Below are 26,846 nucleotides of genomic sequence, written 5' to 3' on the forward strand. Positions count from 1 at the left end.
TTCAAATGAGATGGAATGTGCTGTAGGATGTTGATGGAGTTCTAGGTATTTCCTTCAGCAGAGGCAAACGTTTGCCAATGCCGCCCCCCAATATTTCTCAACATACTGTAGACTTTAAACAGAGTACCTACACGGTTATGCTTTCAAGTTGTTTGTCAAGAGGACCGACTCTTGGGCTTTGGAGATTGAAACACTGGTTAGGACAGCCACCTTGGTGTGTCACCTGACAGGAACCAGTGTATCAAGAAGAAAAACCGAAAATAGGGCACCACTATACTACTACTACTACAACTGCTGCTGTTAGCCTCTGTGGTACTAGCCTTACTTTGACCTTGTCTTGATATCACATCCCTGGAGAGGAATGTAAATCGTATCCGTCCAATCTCAGCCCTGCCACCGCCAACCTCCTCATTCTCACCAGCCTTGCTCCGTTGCAGAGCCACATGATCTTTTCCACGGTCCAGACATCATTTGTGGCTTGGGTTTGGAGGCTGACGGTGCGTCTGCCCCGCTCTGCTGTTTCAGGCGTCAGGCGCACCATGTGCAGTTTTCAGGACAAGTCCCTCTCGGAAAAGGCAGAGAGGGATACTGTTCTGCTTGGAAACCACAGTACATTGACATGCAACCACTTTTGTGTCCCAGAGTGCCACCTAATTGACAGAGCTCACCAAGCCATGCAACAAATGGATTGGGAATAAGGTGTTTGAGAGGGAGGGGAATAACTTTATATGGCCTAGTTCATTGTCTGTCTTGAAATTATTGAAATTATGGAATACCATGACCAATATTCTTGCTACTTTCATGTAAGTGGGGTATGGATTCGGTTCATGTGGACAAGAAATAGATATAGTTTTCAGTTCTCTTTTATACTATGTTCAAGTGTTTAGTAGTACTGTATCTTAAAATTATATCTATAGCTTAGCAAACTTTGCAAGTGTGCATTGGTCAATAGCTCTGGTTTTACATATTGGTACAGGTAGCTGGAGTTACAAATTATTAGAGGGAGCTCTCTGGTGTGAAAGAATGTCCTAGTGGAATTTAAAACCAAGACTTCATTTGTGGCATGTAACCTATGGTCCATGCACATTTTCTAGTGAAATGTTATGACATTCTTGAGCCAAATTGCATGTGTGCATGTAGTGGCATGTTCGTTCTTGAAAGCTTCTGTTTAAGTTGGGATCTTGCTATGGACGCACCTCCAATAAGGAGCTGGAGTATTTCAGGGATCGAATGGGCATGGGAGAAGTAGGACAAGACTCATTGACAAAAACATACTTTTCAAGCATGAAACATCTCAATATTTGCTAATGTGTTCTGGTCAAGGGGCCATATCCCCCATGGCGATAGTCTAGGGCCTTGTACCAGTAAACTTGGTTTACAAACAGCATGCACAGTCTGATTCAATCAGTAATGGATATAACATTCTTCACAGTCCTAATATGAACTGTATATTAATCTCCAGGTTTTCAACTATACACCAACACCACAAAATTATGATCAGCACATTGGTTGCTGAGGAACCTGACACCACCCTGCATACTATGTGTACAGAGTGACAAACCTCTATTTGCCTTTGGTCAAAACTCTTTCCAAGACACCCACGTTCATTCAGTTTCTCCAGTAAAGTAAAACCTTTCCCAGCAATGGTCATTTTTGATTAGACATAACTACTGTGCTCAATGGTAATTGTGTGTCAATGGAGTGATGCGATCTGCTTCCAATTGGTAGACAAGAAGAAACAGCTGCGGTCAACGTCTCGTTCAGTTGATGACCTGGGATGACCTACAGAAAGTGTTGTCTGGAAGGAGTTGGTGAGAGAAAGGGGAAGGGACAAAAAAAAGAGAGGACAGAGATTGAAAGAGGGATCGTAGTAGCAGAGATGGGGGCTGTCTATGTTCTGCCAAGAAGCAGCTGATGAAAGCCACCATACCCTCAGGCCTGACAGGGAGTGGCGTTTTCCTGTCATGTGAGGGGCTCCCATGTCTGCCTGCTGTTTGGGGACTCCTCTTCTCTGACCCAGGGCTGTTAACTAGGACCTCAACCCTGACACCACTGCTCCAGTGACTTAGAAAAGGAGCACTGTGATCAAAGTCTATAGCCGGTCTGAGATAAAGAGCTGAGTTATGGGCGGAATGAAGCTTTACAGGCTAGCACTTCCTCACCCAACTTACAACCCCCCCCCAACCCACCCCTCCACCCCCCACCCCTATTCTGAAACACACACCCACTCAGCCTGTATGTCACCATCAATGGTTTGTCTTATCAATAGGATATGACACCCAGTATTGGTAAGTAGGAAGAGAAATTGATAGAGGTGTCAGTGCCTGTGGCAATGCCCATCCTGAAGATAGGTTGAAGTGAGGGGGGCATCGCCCTCTTTCCCATGTCTTTGGATGTTAGCTCAGTCTCAGAGGCTGCCGGCCAAGGAAAAGTGATGAGCAGTTTCCAGGTGTGAGCTCTTGGGGTGTGACCCGACTTACACTTATCGAGGCACAGCTCACTCCCTTTTTCCCTTGGAAACTTGGTAATGCAAACAGAGCTCCAGCGGACCTACAGCCAGTGTTTAATCAGCAGGCTGTGTCCTTGCAGCTGCCAATGCTGTTTTCTGTCAAATGTTTTTGTTGACAGGATTTAAGTTTAGGATTAAAAAACGATTTTATCCTCAAGAAAACGTAAAAAATAACTGGGGATTTTTTTTTTTCTACTTACAAACTTAATAGCAGCAACACTAGGTCAACAATAATTGGTTAAATAATGAATTTAAGACAATATAATGCAGTCAAATTAAACTCTGGTTTAGTACATTAATGCTGAACTGTGCGGACAATACTGCCAAAATATGGGTTGAGTATCAACAGTCAATGCTGAGAACAATATTCATGAAATATCCAAATTGGAAAATAGCATAAAGCTATTATCTACCAGTCCCTCAGATCAGCTTCGAAATCTCCTCATCACTGTAATATTCTATTATTGTCAGCCATAGTAATTGACTGTTACTAGACTGACATCTAGTGGTCAATAAATAGAATGACACTTAAATCTCACATGTCACAAAATTACAAATATCACACAAATAACACTGACGTTTAATTTTTTCATCTGGTGATTTGGGTAATGAAAACCATTGAACTGCATATGCATTTTGTGTTCAGTAATGTCTTTTTGTACTGGCCCCTGTCAGCTGTCTAGTGGCTGAGGGACATGGCTTTTTTGAAGACACTTTTCTCTTGATTGGCAACTGAAAAAGTAAAATTGGTTAATACAGATGAACATATGTTGAATTGATTTGACCTTTAGTCACACGATGAAGGTTCACAACTCTGATGTTAAGACACAACACAGATATATGTGTTTATTGTGTGTGCAACAGTCACATCCCGTTGAGAGAATAAGGCCAGTGAATCTAGTCACGATGCCGGTGGGTCTCTCCTCTGACGGTACCTTGATGCCAGTCTTGACATCCGCTATCTCTGACTCTTTTCCAGAGCTGATCTGGAACGCTTGATATGCGTGGTACTTTGACAATGTTTATTTGTTTCGAAAACTTCAAAATCCCATAGCTGTGATGGTATACAACCACATTTTGCGTACCTTGCTGTGAGCCTAAGGAGTGAGGTCCTCTCAATGTGACTTACTTCATGTCTTAGTGATGGCAGATTGAACCTTCACAAATGCATTATTTTCCATGTTCTATAAAGGCATCTGGACAGCTTACATATGATGTCCACCAGATAGCAGTAAAACTACAAATTGAGAGGGTTCCTGAACAGTGAGAAGCTTTGCCTCGCTTCTAACGCTGTCTCTGACCCTGCCCATTGGTAGCCCGCCCCATAAAATACATCTTACAAGCACACAAAATTATTTCAAAATGAATGGGTGAGGGATAGAAATTGTATCACACCATTAGACACTAACAAAACATTCCACATAAGCATACATCTTGTGAACAGTACTGGATGGTTCATGGATCTGTTCATATGAGGGGGGGGGGGGGGGGGGGGGGTCAGATGGCTGAGCGGTTAAGGAATTGGGCTATTAATCAGAAGGTTGCTGGTTTGATTCCCAGCCGTGCTAAATGACTTTGTGTCCTTGGGCAAGGCACTTCACCCTACTTGCCTCAGGGGAATGTCCCTGTACTTACTATAAGTCGCTCTGTCTGCTAAATGCCTAAATGTAATATGATATAATAAAAAAACTGTCTTGCTTGGTATTTGACACTTACTGAATGCAGGAAGAGACACTGCTGCACATATCTGGACTGGAAATACAATTAATGATTATGTATGAAAGATTAATTTACTTTGGTTGTTCACAATGTGTGCTTCATGTTTTGGCTACTCGCAATGTTTTGTGGCTATCTCGTTGTTATGATCAGTGACCTATGCACTTTGTAAAGCTCTCTCTTGGAAGTCGCTTTGGATAAAAGCGTCTGCTAAATGAATAAATGTAATGTAAATGTAATTTAAAATTGTAAAAAAAAATATTTGGATTACCGATAGACTAATTTGTTTGGTTTTATTCATTTTAACTTTCTAAATGGGTTTTAATATACATGTAGTCATTTAGCAGACGCTCTTATCCAGAGCGACTTACAGTAAGTACAGGGACATTCCCCCGAGGCAAGTAGGGTGAAGTGCCTTGCCCAAGGACACAACGTCAGTTGGCATGACCGGGAATCGAACTGGCAACCTTCGGATTTCTAGCCCGACTCCCTCACCGCTCAGTCAACTGACTCCCTGCACAATATACATGGTAAATTACATCACACAAGATGTTGATTATGCAGCATGCAAGACATTTCTTTTTTAACTAATACAGCTCTGCATTCATTCATGTCTATGGAAACGACTGGTCCACTTCCTATTAAATCACCTATCAACAGTCACTTGACATTGAGAAAGGAAGACCTAACCGCCTGCCACTCAGCGGCACGGGCTGCAGGAGAAAGACAGGACCTCGGGTCTTGGTCGACATCGTACGATCGTTTAAGATTATAATCTTGACATCCTGACACTAAAGAAATAAAATGTGTGATAAAATGTAATGCTTTTAATTTGTGTTCTCTCAGTTTAACATAAAGTTATGCATATTGTTTCATGTTTTGGGAAAAGTAATCATAATACATTTTTGTTAGTTATGATTGTACTGGGATACATAGACCTAATTATTAAGTAATAATTAAGAATACACAGACTTGTTTCTGTTAAAAGAAGAATATAAATCTCAGTGTAGATAAGATGATTATTATGGCATTAATTTTCCATTAGTTAACACCATTCAAAAGTAATGAAAAACAATGTGTCCTGAAAACTTCGACTACATTTTTTCGTTTGCTCAACTGTTTAGAATGTATTGTTTGTTTACTTTATTATATGGATACAATACTGATTGTAAAATTAGCCTACTATCATGTTTATTAAGGAACTGCATCAGTCAGGTTATAGTTCCATCTATTTACAACTCATCAGTAACAAAAACTTTTGGATTAAGTTTTACATGCATACGTAATAGCATAGTGAGACAAATCAAGGATTAGAAAACGGAATGGTGGGCCTTAGCAATTCACACATATTTATTTCTGCATTTTAGCAGCTTCAAACCGGGGAGTGAAATCCGGACAGGTTGTTATAGCTACCCAATCCACAGGGGTTCCGATGTCTATTTAAAACCCCTCGGACCCTCCCTCTCTCCTTTAAACAACATTATATATCACACACAGCATACCAATGCGACCAAGTCTCAATGAGCACTAAAACACTATCTTCTTAAAATTAGCTCATTCTAGTGTGTGGCTTCAGCCTGACTGACTCAGAAACTGTGCGCGCAAGGAACAGTATCATCAGAATTTCCCCTTTGGCAATACCTGCTGATTGGGTCCTAAAAAGCAAGCTGCTTTTAACTTTTAATATTTGGCTCCCTTGTTCTGCCACGACTAGACGTAAAACACCGTTTCTCCTTTACTTGTTTTACGACAATAAGAGAAATATTGGTTTTGCACAGATTTTTTTTTCTCATCGAAGACGTGTGTGCGCATATGTGCGCGCGTATCGGCATGAAGATGTTTTGCGAAACTTTTTTAAGGATGATATGCATTGGATGTTTCCTGTTTCTTTGTGGTCTCACGCATGTCCTGGGAAGTTATCCAATATGGTGGTAAGTTTAATTTATCAATAACCTTCTTACCTTCTTTTAACAGTTTAATATGATAAAGTTGTACATGTGCAATAGGCCTAGCCCATCTTTCTGTTAATTTTATTACAGCCCGCAATTCGTTTTGTACAGTTATCAGGTGGAACACATAAAGTTGTGGACACCTGCCATTTAAGTTATGCTATAGCGATACTGACGTGATACAATATTGAAGTTAACCAGCTGAGGCGGACTTGTGGGCACGAGTAAATAGCCAGACAAGTGAAATTCTAGAAGAATAGACAGCACGTGAGTCAATGACGCTATTGATTTCAAAAGCTCAGGACCGGAAAGCTCAGGCTATAGGGTTAATTATGCAAAGTTTTTACGGGGATTCTTCATGTTTCATTTTCTTAATATATTTGTTTACATATTACAAATAAGGATATTTGATAATGTATTTACTGGAAAGTACTTCAAATAAAGGTGACAGATGAATTATCAAAGAAAGATATCATGCTTATATTGTTCTTCTTGTCGTTGTTGTTATTATTATTAATAACATGCACACTACGGATCAATAAAAATATTTGTCATAACATATCATTATTAAGAACAATAATATTAATCAGCGCAGTAGTTCCCCTAACATTATTAATGTATTTATTTATCTGTGATTTATTGACGAGTCAGGTTCTGACTTGATATTAAATTCAGAATACTATTGATTATGTTATCTTATTCTTATAAATGTGATGCCTAATCGTCAAAATTGATTAATGGGAAATTAATCCAACATACAGACATTTTGGATTCCCGGTAACAAAGATGATCTTTTTGTCACCACAATCTACATTTTTTTTCAATTTACTGAATATGCAGTCCCATTTAGAGGGGGAAAAAAAGGAGTGGTATGCGGTCATAGACCAGAGATTTGTTGTCCAACTGAAATCCGTTCCCATTCCTATTGTCTTCCCCAACAGCATATTTTCACATCGTCAAGATTGGATTTTAATGACCAAAGATCTGTCACTAATCAAAAGCACACAGCATCAGTCTTAAAAATCAACCAGGTTCACTCCTTTACTCCCTGATAGAAGGCACGTCTCCAAATTTCATCCAGCTAATATGTTCCCTGGTGGTAATGCTGATGAGAATCTAATTACATGCTCAGCTGGAGTGAAATCTAGCTAAAGGAGTGGGACAGAAAGAACAGTGCTGAGAGAAGCTGACCCAATAATCATGATGAGTTCACTCTCAGGTCTTAGGTCACTGAGTGTGAGATGTTGTTCTGATTAATGTTTCATTCAGTTGCACTAATACATACAGTCATAGTATGGAACTGATGGTTCAATGACTTGGTTCCAGAGAGAAGTACCTGCCATGAGAGCTCAGCACTTATAACTCTCAAAGGTGATGCTCATGATTTGGGTTAGCACAGTAATGAAAGTATAGGCCCAATCTATTTTGGATCGCAAAAAGCTGTCTTTTTTGTCTCTTTCTGTTGGACCAGTTTAGTATCAAAATGTCAGATTCCCGCCATTACTAATACAGTGGATGGCAGGCTTCCACTTGGTCAGACACTGACAAAGACATTAAGTCATCAAGTTGTGTGTGTATGCTTTGATTATGGAGGTTGGGTGCTGATTTAATGTGGGCTAGAGTTCCACTGAAGCAAAAGAGAAGATTTTGAAGTCAAAGCTGCTGTTTTAGGCTTATTGTACTGTACCGGTATGTGTCCTACAGTACCAGTATGAGCACAGCCTCTCTGTGAAACCAGCCTGGGGAGCTGATGTGAAGTCACCACTAAGCTTACGTAATATAGAGCTGTGTTTAGTTTGTCATTCACCAAATGAGGCAGAAAACAGAAATGTGCTCCAAGAAGATCCAACCCTGTTCAAAAACCGTTGTCGTGCAGTTGAACGACCCTTTCTCTTTCTCCCGCTCTGTACTTGTACATAACTTGTCAACCTTCCAAGAGCTGTCAGGCAGTGTTGTGAAGAGTTGCTAGGTGGTGTTGACGGAAGCTGGCAACGCAGCCTGTGATAGCCATGCCACCAGTGCTGTTCACGGTTCAGGCTTCACTACTGTGCGACAGCAGTCAGTTTGGAAGATGTTCAGAATATGGATTGGTACCTTTACAGAACCATGTCTGTCAATTCCCGACCTGCCGTGACATAGCCTGACTGCACCCTCCTCTCCAGCCAGCCAGCCACCCACCCCTCTCCAACCCCATCCCGCTTCAACCTCACCACCCCCACCCCTCCACCCCATTCCACCCCACCCAACCTAGTCCACCCCGCCTTAAAAGATAAATACCTGGAGGTGAAAGCTTGCCGCACATTCCTTTTCCAAAACATGCTCTCTTGATGTCAAAGTCGGCTCCAACGCCCCAGGGTCCAAAAGTAAAGTGGTAATTCTAAGGTATCCTGCATGGGCTTGCTGAAATATGCATTAAACCTGGTCTGGATACACTTAGATGAGAGGAGAAAAGATCCACACAGAAACAAACAGGAAATCTGTTTCTCTCCTGTTTGGATTGTTTGATTGTAAAGGCATGGAGACAGTTGATGGCTATGGCAAGGAAGGAATCTAATACTGTCTTACTTTGGATTAGTTTCACTCAGTGTTATGTGATGATGACATCTAGGAACAAATTGTAAAGTGTGTCTTCTTTACCTTTGTGGAATGTGATATGTATAATTTGTAATATTCTCAGATGAGTGCTTGTCTTTGGCGCATGGAAATGAGATACAAAGAAATACGAACACCTCAGGCCACCAATTTCATGTTTGTCAAGTGACAGTGCTTTTAAAATGTATCTCTGATACTGTACTCCAAGTACTCCAAGGCATACTTCTTGAAGTCATCATAAATCATCCTGGGGTTCCACTGCCACCTCATCCAGGAGTGTCTGTGTCCTAACTGCAGAGGAGGAGAGCTGAATCCAGCTAGAGAAGAACAGTGTTGAAGAGCTGGTACAGAGCTGTGCTACTGTCCACACAGGTTAGCTCTCCTTGGATAGGATACTAATTACAATATCAGACATAGAGACAGTCAGCTTACACATGGATAATCAGTTAATATGACTATGATTCTATGGGGTTAAGGTAGAGTTTGGGCATCAGGACACTACAATTGTTAGTGCAATTTCTAAGTTGCTCTATTGGGAGAAGTGCATCACACAGCATCAGTGAAACAATGATGAACAGGTGGAAATCTGACACCTGTTGTTGGTCTCACTCAATGAGAAATCCCAAGATGCTTCAAGAATAAATGCAAATGGGGGCCCTTGTTTTACTTCACGCCTATTTAACAAACGCGATCTTATCTGCTCACACCTGCGTAGCTTTCGTTTTGGTTGGTTTCACCATCAACTGTTAGACTCTTCGCATTCTTATTCGTTGTGCTACTGTATGTGTATTAGAGCCAAGTGTCTGGGTGGTGTTGTGATGTGGACTCAAGTTTCTGTTGTGAAAGGTCTGCTCAGTTTTTAGCCTTAGGGTGTGGATTGACAAGGAGCCAAACAGAGGTCAATATGTAATAGGAGTTTCCTTGTTTACTGATTCGCCCAGACATGGTGTGGCAGACAAAAATTCAATCCAACGTGATTTCCTCTTAGTCATTTTGACCTACCTGTCAGCTCTTGCATTTTGTGTTTCTTGTATATGATTAACTAGAGGACAAATTGAGGTCTAGTTGGAAACTGTGAAAATATGGCAGAAACTCTGCTCATAGTCCTACCATTTGCTCGGGGATATTCTTTGGAAAGCACTAGACAAGTAGACAATTAACTTGATCCCCAACTGAAGGACAGACGAGAGCTTGAAAGTCGATACATACAGAAATGCAAAATATATGTCAACCCATACCTGCTGACCGTGGCAAACATCTGCTCACATATTCATTCACAACATGATTTTCAAGGTCAGCATCTTTTTTTCAAGATGCAGTCTTGACCAAAGAGGAGTAATTCAAGGATTGTATATAGTAGTTGATTTACACTTCAAGAGAGGCTAGACAGGATATCCAGTTGTGGTCTGGAGGGCTGAGTTCTCCTGTTGTGGTCAGTGATGAGTACCTGGGAATTTTTTTACTGATCAACAGCCAGGGAGCTGGGCTATTCGAGCAGCCCAGTTCTTCTCCACCCGTTTGTTGGTTTTGCTGACCTAAGGAAGCACTAAAGTTCCTGTTATCATGGCTTGATCACTCATAGGAGGATCATCAGATCATCATTGTGCACATTCACCGATAATCCCTAGCATCTTTGCAATGTTAAAGTGAACCTTACTGGAGCCATGTCCACTACTGCCTATGGATCAAACCATTCCAATGATTGCCACTGTTACATAACACGTAGCGATCCAGCGGAATAGGCCACAGCAGAACAGAGCAATGGCCAGGTTACCATGGATACGTGGTGTAAACATCTTAATTGAGAGCGAGAGACGCACACACACAGATGTAATCGGGGAACGATCATGTTTGCACTTGTTGCCTCCTACAACCCCTCCTCAAAGAAGGGGGAGGGCTTTGGAGATTTACTTGATGTTCTCTCTGAAGTTCCAACGCAGGGTTAGCTGTCCCTCCCTCAACACTGAGCCACGAGCCTGTTCAACGTGTGTAGTACAGTTAATAACAAGGCGCTGCTTCCAAGTTGTCGACCTAAAGGACTGTGAACCCTCTGAGGTTCACCGCGGGGTCTTTCATCTTGCTCTGTCACCCGGCTTGCCTTTGAGCGCTCTATCCACACAAAGGACAGGTGGCTGAGGACAAAGTTGGATGGAGGGATGAGGTGCATCGTTGTGCACACGATACACAGCCTCAAACACACACACACGTTCCCTCACCTGAAACCCGTGAGCCCCATACCAAAGTAGAAACAAAGAGAGACAACCATAGTGAATTGGTAAGCTATATAACTCAGAGTTTCCTCTTTCCCCCTCGTGTCCTCTGCTGTAGGTCCCTGGCAGTGGGCCACCAGTACTCGTCCCTGGGTTCACAACCCATCCTGTGTGGCAGCATTCCCGGCCTGGTGCCCAAACAGCTGCGTTTCTGCCGGAACTACGTGGAGATCATGCCGAGTGTGGCGGAAGGGGTGAAGATTGGCATCCAGGAGTGCCAGCACCAGTTCAGGGGCCGGCGCTGGAACTGCACCACCATCAACGACAACCTGGCCATATTTGGACCAGTGCTGGATAAAGGTAAACTGCCACAGAACACTAAATAGATATTGGTACTGTCATTTGCATGTGATTTCTGGTAGTGAATGATGCTCCTCATGATAGCTTTGGATTGGAGACTGCCTGTCTCCCTTTTTGAAGACAAAATTGAAGCACCTTTTTGTGACAAGCCAAAGTACATAGAACTTGTTACAAGTGGCTGTCTGGATTGTAGTCAACCTCTCTGTTTCCTAAACCCGACATTAAAAAAGATTCTCCTGTATGACATGAATGCTTTTCTTCATACCTGCTTTTGTGTTCTTGGGCTAACTCTAGTGTATAATCATGTCCTTGGCTCTCAACCTTGGTTATGCTTGGCATGCTGTATGAAAAACTATCATTGCCTCTCCCCAAACCATACCACCCAGTATACTTAGGGCTCAGCTGCTGTTTATGTTGACTAGATGGGAGCAAGTACATATAGTTTCTTCATCCACGATCACAGAAGCCCAGTTCCCTCACCGCTAACCAATCAACAACATTGATCAATGTTCTCAATTAGATGTTCCACACTGTGCAGTCCAATGCTCACGGTCAACAGGATTCTGTTGCCTTTGAAAGTTTCAAGAAGTGTTCTCAAATCCTTGTTTAAACAGTCTCTGAGCTGTGAGGAGTCTGTACGCATGGGCTGTTGTACAGAATGTACACAACTGGGTGAAGTCACACAGTTGTCTCCTGGTGGGGGGTTTTCTCGAGAAGGGAATCCCCTGGCATTGTTCACCTGTGTGTTTGATTCCGTCTGAAGCTCTTCAGAGAACATGGTTCCAAATCCAAACCACCGTCTGCACTCTGTCGCCCTCAGCATCTTTTTGGGAAGTACACACACAGGCGAAGTTACTCACAGGCACACATTTTTTTGATTAAAAAAAGGAGTTGGCGGCTTCTCCAAGGCGAGTTAGAACAAGGGCGTCCTGAAAGATTGTTTCTGGGACTTCTGTATCTCGCCAAAATGGAATTCATTTGAACCATCCACACATGACGTTTAAACCCCGAGCATCGGGTCTGCTGTGGGGATACTTGTCCCTCCACGCAGCTGCATAGTCCGGACTCAGGATTAGCTACCCGTCAGGGACATGGGGATAAGCATAGAGGAGGCCTGGGGTGGGGGGGGGGGGGGTGGGGGGTGGGGGGGGTTGGGGTGTGAGGGGGTGGGGGGAGCGGTGAGGGGGGTTGTGTGTGTTTGTGTTTGTGTGTGTGTGGGGGGGATCTAAACCTGCCAAGGACTGTGGAGCGGACCAACGTGTACCGAGACAGGGATAGTTGGGGCAATTGCTTTAAAAAAAACTCCTGACCCAGTTGTTCCACTGATGGAGAAGGCCTGAGCTCCTGTAGGTGGGTAATGACATGGGTTCATACTCCCAACCCCATTGTGGTGCAAAATACCATCACATCTCCCCCATGGCTTTCCCCTCCCTGGTCTAAATTGCAGGGGCACCGAGTGGAAAGAGGAGATGGCTCCTCTTAGGGTCTGAGCTTTAGTAAATCATTTTGATTGGATTAAGGTCACTGAGGCCCTTAATAATGTGAGAGGTCAAAGTGGCTGGATTAAGTGTCTTTGTCAGGGGCCGGAGAGAGAGTGACTCGAGGGCTCAGAGCCTTTTGATCGGGCTTAGTAGGAGAGGACTCTCATTTCGTCTGCTGTGATTGATGCTCGTGTTTGTCTGTGTGCATCAGGCCTGTTGTCCCTGCCGGTGTCTGTTTGTCTGCAGCACAGACGGATGTGTGTTAGTTTCCTCATGCTTCTCTAAGGAGCGGGGGGGTGAATAGAACAGTAGGCCACATAGGCCTTGCGCCTATCTGTCAGCCCATGACTTCCCCCACCTCACCACCCCCCCTCACCTCACCACCCCCCAAATCCTAAAACTGCAACCGTAGCATCATGGGCTGCGTGTGACCTGTAACAGCTAGATTGCTTGTTCGATTTCAACGTTTTCGAAGTTATGCCGATAAGATGTGCTCCAGGTCATCGCGAACTAGGAAATTATATTTCGCCAAAGAAACTAGGAGATTGATACACAAACAATCCTCTTTTTGAAGCCGTTTCACGTCTGTGCTGTGTTAGTATTTGATGGGGTATGGTGTGGCAGATATCGTTTTGTTAATGTGTTGCCTGGCTCTAAACATACCACATAGAGCACATTCAGTACAACATTTCACTGCAGGTTATGGCAACAACCTGTGGTAATGATCACCTCTCCCTCTGTCCCTCTCTTTCTCTCAACCTCCTTCTCCCTCTCTCCCTCTCTCTCTCTCTCTCTCTCTCTCTCTCTCTCTCTCTCTCTCTCTCTCTCTCTCTCTCTCTCTCTCTCTCTCTCTCTCTCTCCCCCTCTCCCTCTATCTATCCCTCTCTCCTTCTCTCTCTCCCTCAATCCCTCCCTCCCTCTCTCCCTCTCTCGCCACCCAACCCTAGTCACAGGCTCTTCCCCCAGGCTATGTCTGCGTCAGCACTCATTAATTTACATTAGCCAAAGTGTCACAACAAGTGCTGCTGGAATCTGGCCGTGATGAAAGGCAGTGGATAGGAGGCCCGTGCAGGTGTTCTCAGAACGCCAGGGCCCATCAGAGGGCCACGCTTGGTAAAGGACGGCTCTGGATGGCTTTGGCTGAGGCACGGCAGCCCCAGGATGACTCATAACTAGCACTGCTCTGGACCAGCACTACCAGTGGACAGTCACACATGTCGAAACATGTATGGTTAGTCGCTCACTTCAAGAGGAAATTCAGTTTGACTGAAATGTTGTTGTGTATTTTGAATGGTGATATTGAGAAGTGTTGGGCCAGTTATGGCATGGTGGATTCAGTCTCATATGATCTATTTTAGATCCTAATAATCCACTTGCAACACTCCTTGAGACTAAAGCAACCAGGGGAAAGGTCAGGGGATGCAGGTTATGACCCCTGACCCCAGGATGAGAAAGTGATACAATTTAGGATGTGCTAAGAGGTCCTCGCTTTTCATGAAATGCATGTTTCTTCATGCAGGAGGGAGGGAGGTTAGTGTGCTGGTGTATCATTAACTCTGGCTATGAAAGAAAGAAGGGGTGTGGTTAAGGGAGTTGATGGGGGGACCTTAGCTCCACCCCCTGCTGGGCACTGCTAGGGGCACAATATCTCCGCAACCATGAGATTAAGCTGGAGAGAAAGCGCTTTTCCCCATTCACACGCCCTTTAGATTGTTTTATTAAACCATTTGAATAGGGATTTCCCCGTCTGCCGACAAGCGGGGTCCAGCCAACGCATAGTTCTCTGTTGCTATGACTTAACTTGGTCCCCACTAATCACTGGCCAAGGCAAATTTCATATAAAATATCTGGGGCCATTGTGGGGCTAACGTAGCGTGACAGTGGAGGCACAATGGGGGATTCAGCCCCCCAGCAGGTCGCAGGGACCACTTGCCATGCCAGGGTCCGGCAGACCTGGGCGGAGGTGGGGCTGTCACAAGCGGTCAGTCCACTCAGACCCCCCCCCCCCTCCACACACACACACACACACACACACACACACACACACCACAAGTACATCACCCCCTCAACCTCACACCATGGCCAACACATTCTTTTCCCAGGTAGGCTCTGCTAGACTCAACCCAAGGTGACAGGGACACCTCCCCCAACCCAACACACACACACACACTCACACTGCTTTTCTCTCATCTCGTCCCCGGATAATCTGCTTTTCCTCACTTGCCCTCTCTCCCCCCCAGCCCCCCTCCCTCTCTCTTCACCCCTACCCCCAACTTCCTTGGCTTCACAGCATCGTGGTCAGTCGGGCTGAAGGGTTTGACCTACACTTTATTGGCTTCCTGATCATAAAAGTGGGAGAGTCAGTGGGTTTTAAATTGACAGAGAAAGGGGGCGCTCCTTCACACCTCTGGCCACAGACCACCTAATGAGTCCTGCGGGAAGTTCTACGAGTCAGGCTGGCTGGTCAAAAGCTGCAGTGAAGGGAAGGGACTTCTGGGGTGCAACCAACGATTCATGTCATTGTGATTTCATTTGGCCATGATTTGTGGTTGCCTCAGGCAGAGAATGAGGAAAGCGTGCAGGCATGTGACAGCCCTGCTCCAGTCATGCCAAAGACGTGTGCGATGGAGGAAGCCAGTAAACTTCTTGTGCATCATTGTTCTTTGTGCCCTTTCGTCCTCAGACTGGTTGAAACCTGTTGCAAGGGAGCAGTTCACCCTCCTCTTAACCTTGTACTCCTCCTATTCTCTCTGTTTCTTTCTCTTTCACTCTCTTTTACTCTCTCCCTCTCTTTTGCTCACACTCTCCAAACATCTCTCTGTGCTGGGTTCTCCCTGTCTAACTTTGGTCTCCCTCCTGTTTTCTCTTTCTCACACTCACACTCAAACTCTCTCTCACTCTTGTCATCCTTCTCTCCCTCTACTACTCTCTGTCTATCTCTCTCTCTGTTCTCGTTGGTGTACAAGACCATACAGGACTTAAGTACACAGATGCAGGGAAACCTCCTTGTCATAACGGAGTTTGTAGAAGAGAAGCTGAGGGAGCAGGAACTTTTAACAAGTGACTCTGTGTCAGACTGTTGCTGTTCTTCGATGGATGTTCCAAAATCCTCTGGTTTACAGGTTCAGGTTCCTCTCCCGGTGTATCTGAGGGTGCCACAGCATCACATCCTAACCTATCTAAAGCTTAATTGAGTCTCTTAATCATAGGCCTGTCAGACTTGTCTTTCCCTGTCATCTCCCTGGTAGTTCCTGATCCTCTCTGAATCACCAGTCAGCAATGCCAGACAGACATGCAGACAGAAACCTCTCCAGCAAGCCCTATATGGAGACAGACCGAGGGCAGGAGTCTGGGCTGGGCTGAATGAATCCATACACTCACCACCTTAGTCTAACTATTTAGATGTTTCCTCCACTCAGCAATTGATCTCCCACAAATCTTCATGGCTCACAGGTGTGACTGGCACATACTGACAACATCTCACTGCCCAGAGGGGATAGATGCAATTGATATCTGGGTTATTGTTTTTTTGGATAGGGTTAGGTCTGACGATGGCTTTAACAGTGTTTTCATCGGATGGGCTGTGATATTGAATGCATGCAGGATGGTACAGAATAGAGCGGTATCTGCAGGAAGGGCAGATATAGGAAGTATCTGCCTTAACAGATGACCAGCGTCTTGTTCAGATACATTCCAGTGTTGTTTTTGGCCATTATCCGTAACATTCATCCCTGTATCAACATCAGATCCTTGCATCTTCTCATAACCCTGAAGCCAGAAAATGTAAGTTTACATGGGCTGAACACCAATGGATGTTTATTGGTTGACATTTTCTGACGTGCGATTGTCTCCCCTCAGCCACGCGAGAGTCCGCCTTCGTTCACGCCATCGCATCAGCCGGGGTGGCGTTCGCGGTGACCCGCTCCTGCGCGGATGGTTCGGCCACCATCTGCGGCTGCGACACCCGTCACAAGGGCCCACCAGGGGAGGGCTGGAAGTGGGGCGGCTGCAGCGAGGATGTGGAGTTCGGCAGCATGGTGTCCCGGGAGTTTGCCGACGCCAGGGAGAACAGGCCCGATGCACGTTCCGCCATGAACCGCCACAACAACGAGGCAGGGAGAACGGTGAGCCAGTCCGCTTCTCTCAGTCACAACGGTAGCCTCGTATACATAACATGCCGTTGATGTACATGTAAACAGCAACAAAGCTTTAAGAATGGTCTGAAATTCATATTTGTCTCTCTCTCCCTCCAGTCCCTGAATGACAACATGTTCCTGAAGTGCAAGTGCCACGGCCTGTCAGGCAGCTGCGAGGTAAAGACCTGCTGGTGGTCGCAGCCTGACTTCCGGGTCATTGGGGACTACATGAAGGACAAGTACGACAGCGCCTCGGAGATGGTGGTGGAGAAGCACAAGGAGTCCAGGGGCTGGGTGGAGACCCTACGACCCAAATACACTTTCTTCAAACCCCCCACAGAGCGTGACCTGGTGTACTACGAGAGCTCGCCCAACTTCTGCGAGCCTAACGCTGAGACAGGCTCCTTTGGGACTCGCGACCGCGCCTGCAACCTCACATCCCACGGCATCGATGGCTGCGACCTGCTGTGCTGCGGGCGGGGCCACAACACCCGGACTGAGAAGCGCAAGGAGAAGTGCCACTGCATCTTCCACTGGTGCTGCTATGTCAGCTGCCAGGAGTGCGTACGCGTGTACGACGTCCACACCTGCAAATAGAGGAGCCTCTGTCTCTCTTCCCGCATTACCAAATGAGAAAAAAAAGACTAGAAGAAGATTCCAGACCAGGCTGAGAGACTTTCATCTATTGCTGACTAGTTTGTGAGTTCAGCTGCAGTCAACTACAGACAAAGATAGACAAAACGGCCACTCATGATGAGACAATACTGAAGTGAATGATCTGAGGTTGACTCAAATAGGCTCCACTGTCAAAAATGGAATGATGATGATAACTACCCTCTTGTCTAAAGAGGGAGACAAAGAAACCAGGACAGAGTGGGCTGGGCTGGGCACAAACTGGGGGTGACTTCCATTGCCAGATGAGGTTTAAAGTCCTTGGTATCTTGATGCGAGGAATGAGAGTTGTTGATTTCATATGAAAACAAATGCTCTGTAAGCACCATATTGGTGAACGGTCAGTGTGCTGTGAGTAGTGGCCTTATTGTTATAGAATCTTAGCACTGTCAAAGCCTTTCCGGCAGTGTCACGCCATCACACCCATAAACATCTTAATCCAAATATTTTGAGATAACCTAGCCCTCTGCTTGACTTAGCTCATCTCATAATAAGTGCTCACAGCTGTGTATGACCAGTACAATCAACAGCATACAGCATATTCTATTCAGCAATGTTATAGTAAGTTAGTGGAAACTAACCTTTGAACCAGATGAACGGGTGTTTTATGTTTTATAGTGTTAATCTGTTCCTGTTTTTTCAATAAGACTGCACTTGCATATGAGTGTAATTATGTATTCTGATATTATTGATGATATAGTAAAATAAAAAATTGGATCAATCTAAGAGAGCATCAACCAAATAATATGTTAGCTACAAAAAATATTGACATATAACTGGAAGCTCTTTGAACAAAGTGGCCAAAAGGATTTTCACCACAGAACAATGGAAAAACAATGTTTTTCCCAAAGACTAATTACTTTCAATTCAGCCTGTGCATGGAATGGTAAAGGAATTGTAAATCTGAGTTTGATAGGTCAGCACTTCTGTCAAATTAAGGAATATGAAGCTTGTTCCTCTCGTTGCTATCAGTGTTAGTAATGGTCACCGAATGTGACATGTGACTCGGTGGAGACAAATCCATGCTACTGTATATTGTATTTAAAATTTAAGGATATGAAAGGGACTTACTAACTAGAGCTATGATTCAGTAAAACCCATGCATGTTTTTTTTCTCAGTTTCCTGTCCTTGGACATTGGTTTGAAAACCTCTAAAAATATGCTTTATGTCAGCAAATTTAATTGACCACTAACTAAGCTGTATCATATGAGCTGTGTCATACTATGAAGTATCAGCTCAAATATGACCAAAACCTGTGCATATGATCAGAATGATAGCAGGCATATTATTTCTCCTAAAACCATCAAAACAGCAGCATCTCGGAAATGTTCAAGACTTCCCCTTTTTGTACGCTGCTAAATAAAGATAATTTGTATGTTTTTTTTTATTTCTCTATTTTTTTATTTCTGTATGTATGTGTGTACAGTATGTTTGTATGTGTGCTCTGTATGCACTGTGCTTTGGTATTCTTTCTATGAAAGACAACATTTAGTCATAGTATGAACAAAAAATGTGAAGTTTTTTTCTACTAATTAAATTTGCATATAGACTGCATAGGCATGCACATATTAACCATAGGCTGAATTTTATATACAGTATATTGTTAGCTTCTATTCTCAGCTTCTCTGTCACCAGTGGGATCCAACTTAAACTCTGATATACTGATAACTGGGACATAAATACAGGACCACTTGCATCAAGAGAACATAAAATACAACAGTATTTATATATTTGTAAAACAAGATTAAAACTGACAAGTATGGTTGCAATTAACTACACTGAGGAAAATGGCTACAAGAACCATGTCATTTCAGTCAAATTGTCCATTTTTGAGGAGGAACTAGTTCAATTATGAGCGTCAACGCGATTCCATGTTCAATTCAGGCTTGTATAATTCTGACCATGTTTTTCTACTGTTATCTTCCTCCATTGACACATGGCCCTAACTGACTGCATGTTTCACATAATACTACTGAGCAGCCAATTGCAATTTCAGATGTGCTTCCTATCATTTATTCATTTAATGTTGATTGTTTGTTTGTTTAAAGTGTCTAGAGATTTCTAGACATTTGCTTCTGTTCTAAAATGTTGTCATGTTCTTTGAATCCAAAGTTTTGTACAAACTCATTTTAAGTTGTTATGGATCTCTAAAAGTTGGATGGTTTTTATGACTATTTATTTTACGCAAAATGTACATATTAGTAAGTAAGAGTATATATTTGCAGATAAGATCAGTTTTCGATACAGTGTTGTGATGTGTAACACTGTAACAGTTTTACCTCAAAGTTTTTTCCACTGCCTGTAAACAGGATATAATGTTTGCCCAACTGCCTGTATTAGATTGATAGATTTTAACTTTATAACAACAAAATAAATGACAAACATCAAACATTGCTTTACTTTAATTGCGTGGTCAGTGACATCCATTGCTATCATGTCATTTCTACCAGGTCAACAGTATGGAGCTATGTGAATGTCGGTACCTGTTCCAGTTCCACTATCTATTCCAACAAACTGAGTGTAGCACTTTCTAGAACTTTTGCAGATACATTCATGATGAAATATCATATATTTTCTTTCAGCCTACTTACTCCACAGTATGAGAAATATACTCACCGCATGCAGGTTAAAAAAGCTAGGAAGCTATCACAGACATGAAAAGTAAAAGAAAACTTGTCTTGTCATTTTCTCCCCTGATGAATGATGTTGACTTAAGCACACGTAGAAATGAACTCATGCTCAACTGATGACAACTCTAAAAACAGAGAAAAAATGTATCTTGTACCCTGGCCAGCAAACTTAATTCCTTCTCCAGGTGAGGTCATTCTGTTTTCTGTCTGGTTGTAGATCTACCTCTTCCTCCAGTAAAGTATGCATCTAAGTATCTAACACCATGAGTATCATCTTACACAACCCTTGGTTTGGCAGTTTATCGATTTACCACCACTTAATTTAAAAACTGCTTCTCCTACTATTGGGAAAACTACAGATGCAGAGGCTTTGTGTTTAGCAGTGCTTTATTCTTGTTTTCAATGGTTTGATGGAGAAGGGTATGGCAATGCTACCCTTGTAATCCAAGCATCCCAGGTCCATAACAAGTTATTTCTTTCAGTTATACTTACCCCAACCTTTACTTTTTGGAATTGTACCCTGACTATGTCCCTTACCATTAGGAGTTTTAACTGCTGACAGTCCTGTAAGCGCCTTTTGCTGCCATTCAGATTCATTTATAAAATTAAATAAGCAATAGATTGATCTTCTTTGGGGACATATTCTTACAAGAAATGTGTTCAAAAAGAGAAGAGCTGTAGCATGACAGAAGAACACATTTGAATCATAAGTATTCGCATAAATAGCTTACTTAACAGGAACGACCAATTTCTGGTCCCATAGCCATTCCTTCAGCTATGGGACTTACATTTACATTTCGACTTCCTTCAGCTATCACTTCAAATGCAGCAAACAGTGTTGCACACATTGTGTAAGACATCCCATTGGCGTGCCAACCTACCTGTTCACTGGTTGGGGCACCTCACCGCATCAGTGCCTTGGACACAAACAGAGCCTGCCTCGGTGGGTCCTTCACAATAACTATCTCAACAGGCAGGCAAAAGTACAATTGACACTGAATAGACATAATCCCTTTAGCTGCCCTTTTATATGCTTGGAGGTCATTGTACAAGCCATGGCCATCTCCTGCTGATGGGGAAGAGCATAGACAACACTAACCCTCGCCCACCACGGATAAACTGCCTGGCAAAAAGAAAACTAATTACTATAGTATAATACTTAAGAATGCCGAGATTAAAATCCGGATGAGTTGTCAGTTGTGACCACAATTAGAGTCTGGGAATAGTCCACAAGGATGGACAATGCTATTGTTGTCTTTGGATTTAGCAAAGGGAGAGGGAAAAAAATAAACCTGCAGTAATAATTTGATTCTTTTGAGAGACCCAAGAAGCCAGCTGAGCTCTTTAAGAAACAATAACAGCTGAAAAATTCTGAGTGATGAGAGTTTGGAAAGAGAGGGAGTTTTGGGGGAAGGGGTGGGGGGATGCTGATCTGGGGGGGGGGGGGGGAGATTAGAGGCCTGATGTGAATGGAGCCCACCAGGGCTGGGGCTCAGTCTCTGGACCCCCAATACTCTTTCAGACCTGCAACAATGTCACCACCAGAGGCCAGGTCTCACTGATATCTAACCCCATTACCACAAAGAAAGATTGATAAACACACCCCTCGGAGTGGAAACGCCACAATAACGATACCCTTCCGCTCTCATTCAAGTAGAGTTCTTTCGTCCACCGCCCGTCACCTCAGACTATACTTCAAACTGCAGTCATCGGCGCCAGGAGAACCAGAGATAAACACAATTCAATCCGTTTGGGAATTTTCAGAAATGTTTCCATTTGAAATATGGTTGTTGGTCAACTCTGGGGGACGGGAGCAGGTTTGCTGGTCAGTGGACGGCCAGAAGCTCATTCCACACCTCGACCCTTCCACTTTTCCCACCAGCTGAAAGAGAGAAGTACGAAACATGAAACAGATCACAGGATGGACAGAGGCCCAGCCCTGAAGCAACGCTGCTCTCAGCTGAAGGAAATGGGCCCTTCCCTCCAACCAGACTGACCCAGCAGCATTGTCACTGAAGTGAGACTGGCCTTGTTAGCAGATAGTTGCCAGAGGAGTCTACGGCGGCTCCAGTGAGGGAGATGGCATCCTGACTGTGAGAACTTCAACACGACCAGAGCCCAAGTGGCAATTCCCAATAACCATATAAATGGGAGACAATGGGCCTAATCGCAATCAGTTCCCTCCGCCTCTTTTTATGTCCTGTTTTGGCTGTTGTTGGATAGGGAGAGGCAGACTCTGGCTTTCACAATAGAGTCCCTATGCATTTCAATAAAGCTGAGTTCTTGAGGGGCAAACTGAGGCCTGACATAGTGATGTGGTAAAAAAAAAGAAAGAAAAAAAAAAATCTCAAGAGACATGGAGCAGTTACACTCCCACTTTACTTTTTTTCACTCTCCCTCAACCTTTTGAAGTCCAAACAATGGAAAATGTGGATTCCATATTTACATGAAGTGTAGCTCACATTATAATTTTTTGAGACAAGGTTTGCTGAAACTGAGCAGAGCTGTTTGCAGCAGTGTCATTTTACAGTCCAGGCATAGAGAAGTTACAGAAGTCAGATCGCTTTACATTTGGAGAACCGAGCAAGGCGAATGCTGTCCTGAAAGAACTGCTTGTGTATGACACACCAAAACTAGAATGGATCCACACATCTACTTCTCTGTGTGGGCCCATTATTATGTAGCTAACTTTGAAGTGAATCTTTTGATGTGCATGTGTGCTTCAGTCACTTCTCTAGCACTGCACCTCTCCAACCTTGAGCAGTACGATGCAATATGAAACAACATTGGCTCCAATCTTGATTTTATGCATTGTATGAATTTTTTTTAGCTTACTGTTGGAGTTTTGGCCAGTGAGGAACACTCGGTAAGCAGCCGGAAGATGTATGTATTCAATGTTAGTGTCTTAAATCACAGGTTCACCTTGTAGTAGCTACGCCAAGGAAGTGGTAATCTGTCACACTTCCATTGCCAAATGAGCCTTGTGAAGACGCACACTTTAATCAAACTGCAAGATCAGGATTTGAAGGTAGAGATTTGTAAATGTGTTGCTTCTCACACACCACTGATTACAGACAGTAACAGGAACTTCACAAGTCTGTCAGTTCTACTGCTAGTCTACTGAACACATTTAATCATAGTCTATATAAAAACATGGTCACTCATTGGTGATTGCAGTCCAGTGTATGATTATACCTGGGCAGGTATACCTCTTAGCTATTTTTAGTCTCTGCACCAAAGGAGAGAAATGTGAGAAGTGTGTCACCTGCTCTGAATGGCTTTAATGGGTGACCCTTGGTGATCCCCTGGCTTTCTATACATGAGACCCATCATCAAAATGGCTGTGGCACCTGTGAAGCAATCTCACTCCTTTTGAAGTGCTTGTTTGTATTGTTGAAGTGAACAAAAGAATGTTGCCACCTTTGTACTTACAAGAGAACATTAGTAAGACGTGGAGGATAATAGCAGGGGAACATGCTAATGACTCTGTGCGAGGTGTGTGAGTGTGTGTTTGCCTGTGAGTGTGTGTGAGTTTGTGTGATTTAATCAGTGTTGATTGGGTCAATTTGAGGAACAGGTTGTAACAATTGTTAGACATTCTAGTCGTACTTCAGGTCTAAAATGCAGTGTGACCACTTGATGTAGCTATTTGTCCCAAATCCATACTAATCTTCCTATGGAAAAAGGCAACCTAAGCAGGAATATCAAGTCAAATTTCTACTTTGAGTTTATTCTTATATAGGCTTTGGTGATAGTTTGTGTGTGTGTGTGCGTGTGTGGAGGTGGAGGTGTGTGAGGAGGTGGAGATGTGTGTGTGTGGGGCGGGGGGAGGCGGGGGGGGGGGGGGGTTGACAAAGGGTCAACCTGTCCAAGATGGGACAGGGGCAGTGAGGTAGGAGCAGACATGATCAGTCAGTCACCTTTTCACCTCTCTCCACCCCAGAGCTGTTTTACAGGTATGACACTCATTTGTGTCCCACACGTCCTGATCGTATGTACAGTATTTGTTTAATTAGCTGCCAGGTCAACAGAAACCATTCTGCTTTCTTGTTGAAAATTAGTGGCATCAAACCAGAGCTCTTGTATTGTGGAAAGTCAATAATGTGCAGAAAGTCACCAACTTTTAAAATAAAATGGATGAAAAGGTTGTTGACTTGAGTTCAAAATGTCTTTCAGTTCAAATGTTTGACAGTGTCATGTCAAACGACTAAAGAGTGTGCAATTTCATGGTTGCTGAAAGTAAGAAAGTCTTCTCAGCGTACCTTTACACAGACCATGACGACAGACCATAATATTATAGGGTATGTAACAATGACTATCAAAGCATTTGATTTGATTGATGGAACTGAACAGAAATGTGTTGTTGATAGTGTGTGTGTGTGTGTGTGTGTGTTTGAGTACATGAGTTTGTGTCATGCGTGCCTGTTTGTGTATGTGTGTGGGTGTGTGTGGGTGTGTGTGCATGCATGCGTGAGGGTACTTGTGTGTATGTGTGTGTGTGCCAAATAGAGTATATCAATTACAAGGTGACTAGCAGGGGAGAGGAGAGGGGTTATCATTAGCTGGGACTGGCGCTGGCCTCTGGTAGTTCCAGTAATTACCTCACAAAGGGTGCTGCTTGCCTTCCCACTGCTTTTCCCACACTGCACTGCAGGCTCAGAATTCCAAGCGGCCCCAGACCTACAATCTCCTTGGTTTTAGCCAGCAAATTACTGACAAGTCCCATTCTTCACAGCACTGTAATTGCATTTTAGTGCTGTTTTTATTGAGGTGCCCCCCCCCCCCCACACACACCTCCCCTCTTTGCCCTCCCACTCGACAGCTAGTGGATATTTGGTATTACTTTTTTTCTAAAGATGGGAGAAATGTGGACTGAAAAGTTGATTAATTTGCCTTTGTGTTGTCCATTGTCCACTCACAACTCCCAGTTCTGTCAAAAGGTTATTTGGCGCCAAGCAAATTTATTTGTAAAGTCTTTCAAGGTCCTATATGCATTTCTGTTCATAAAACACATTTTTCCTGCATCTCTATTTTTTTTACCTCTTTAAATAAATATCAGTGAGGGTCTCCCTGGCTCGCAAAAAAGGCTTCTTGGCTTCTCTACAACTTGAATTATTATGTGTTGTCTTTCCCACCCCTTCACATGATTTACTCAATGTCCTTCCTATGTGGTAATCATTACTCTCCATGTCAATACAAGCTCAAGGCAGAGAAAACATCTCATTATAGGACTTAAAGAGGATCCACTGGCATTCTTGGCTCCGTCAAGCTGTTCTTCTTTTCTTCAATATAGTTACTTTCCTTTCATAGAGAGCACAAATTATCTACGTTCCAATGCCGGACAACCAAGCAGTTGGCGTTTGAAATGAGAAAAAAGAGAAAGGACAGAAAGTGGCCGGAGGATTAGAGGATCCAAACAGGATAAAAGGATAAGAGATTCTTGGTGTGATCCAGTTTAGTTTGAAAGATGGAGGGTCTTAGGAAGGATTTGAGACTTTAGACGGCTTTGTGCCATTATTTCCATCCATTGCAGTTTCATCTAAATTGTCTTCAGTTTGGTGGCCCATACATGCCTGTTTTAACCCCCAAACCCAAGCACATGCACGCTCACGCAAACATACACACACACCTCGCATGTGCCCTTTTGTTCTGATTGAACCAACAGGAGGAAACATTGCTCTGTAATTTGGTACAAAGTTCCAAATTGTGAATTAAATTCCTGGATGACCAATCGTTTTTTACATAATGTGCAATAATGTCAAATGAATGTTCCAGTGTTATACATCAAACCCAATAATGTCTATCTCCACAGACAGCATGTTGAGTTCACCCGAGGGAGCCTCCGGTGATTGACTCATGGAGCAAGCCAATTGGTGTGAGTCATAATGTGTCCATCTCTCTGTCAGTCAGCGCAGGCTGACACCTCTGACCCGCAGAGAGTGTCAAATGGGTTGTCAGAGGGCTTCAATAAAGCAAAATGACAAGCCCACTAATGCTTTACCACACGAGCTGTGTGCAGTCAGAAATGAGAGGCCGCAGCCTAGCTCGCCCTGAAGGCAGACAGGTGCGCTCTGGAACATCGCATACAGGGGGAAGAATGCATCAGACAACTTAGTGCGATTGCAGGTGTTAAAGAGGAGGCCTGGCCGTCACAACAATAACTGGGAGAGACAGCAGATTCATAACCAACAAGCCATGATTAGAGTACAGCTAATTGTAAATGGAAACGGAAGAACATTTTTGTGTTTTGTGGGCTGCTCATTGGACACCGTCATGGGCAGTAGTTAAGGGGTTACAGTCTCCGAACAATTACACAATTATAGCATCAAGGTATTTCATCATGGCTTACTGCCCAGGTACCCGGCTAGCTAACAACGTCAACTTAATGATAATTATGGTATCTATTTTTGAAACGGAACACATTGTCCAAAACCTACATGGGTCTTCAAGATAGATGGGCAGATGTAGATGTAGGATAGCCTTTAGGAGAGGTTTCGACGACAACCAAGGCCCTTCCCTAGATCCTTCCCTAGACCACCTTGGAGATACACTCTCTGTTGGCTCTGTCAGGATATAGCTTCCTGGTATCA

At 43.7% G+C, this 26,846-nt stretch overlaps 1 protein-coding gene across 1 annotated transcript; it reads left to right on the forward strand.

Moving 5' to 3' along the window:
* Positions 1-6,037: 6,037 nt before the first annotated feature.
* wnt3a (wingless-type MMTV integration site family, member 3A) lies at positions 6,038-17,550 on the forward strand. Its single transcript, XM_067252680.1, has 4 exons — positions 6,038-6,156; positions 11,095-11,336; positions 16,676-16,941; positions 17,071-17,550. Exons 1-4 carry the CDS (start codon positions 6,038-6,040, stop codon positions 17,548-17,550), a joined length of 1,107 nt encoding a protein of 368 aa, XP_067108781.1.
* The last annotated feature ends 9,296 nt before the right edge of the window (positions 17,551-26,846 follow it).

Source organism: Osmerus mordax, chromosome 16, assembly GCF_038355195.1.
Source record: "Osmerus mordax isolate fOsmMor3 chromosome 16, fOsmMor3.pri, whole genome shotgun sequence".
NCBI lineage: Eukaryota > Metazoa > Chordata > Actinopteri > Osmeriformes > Osmeridae > Osmerus > Osmerus mordax.

Coding starts and splice junctions, on each gene's coding strand:
- wnt3a (XM_067252680.1), top strand. CDS start 6,038: ATGTGCGCGCGTATCGGCATGAAGATGTTTTGCGAAACTTTTTTAAGG. Junction 11,337..16,675: donor TGGACCAGTGCTGGATAAAG/GTAAACTGCCAC, acceptor GTCTCCCCTCAG/CCACGCGAGAGTCCGCCTTC. Junction 16,942..17,070: donor ACAACGAGGCAGGGAGAACG/GTGAGCCAGTCC, acceptor CTCTCCCTCCAG/TCCCTGAATGACAACATGTT.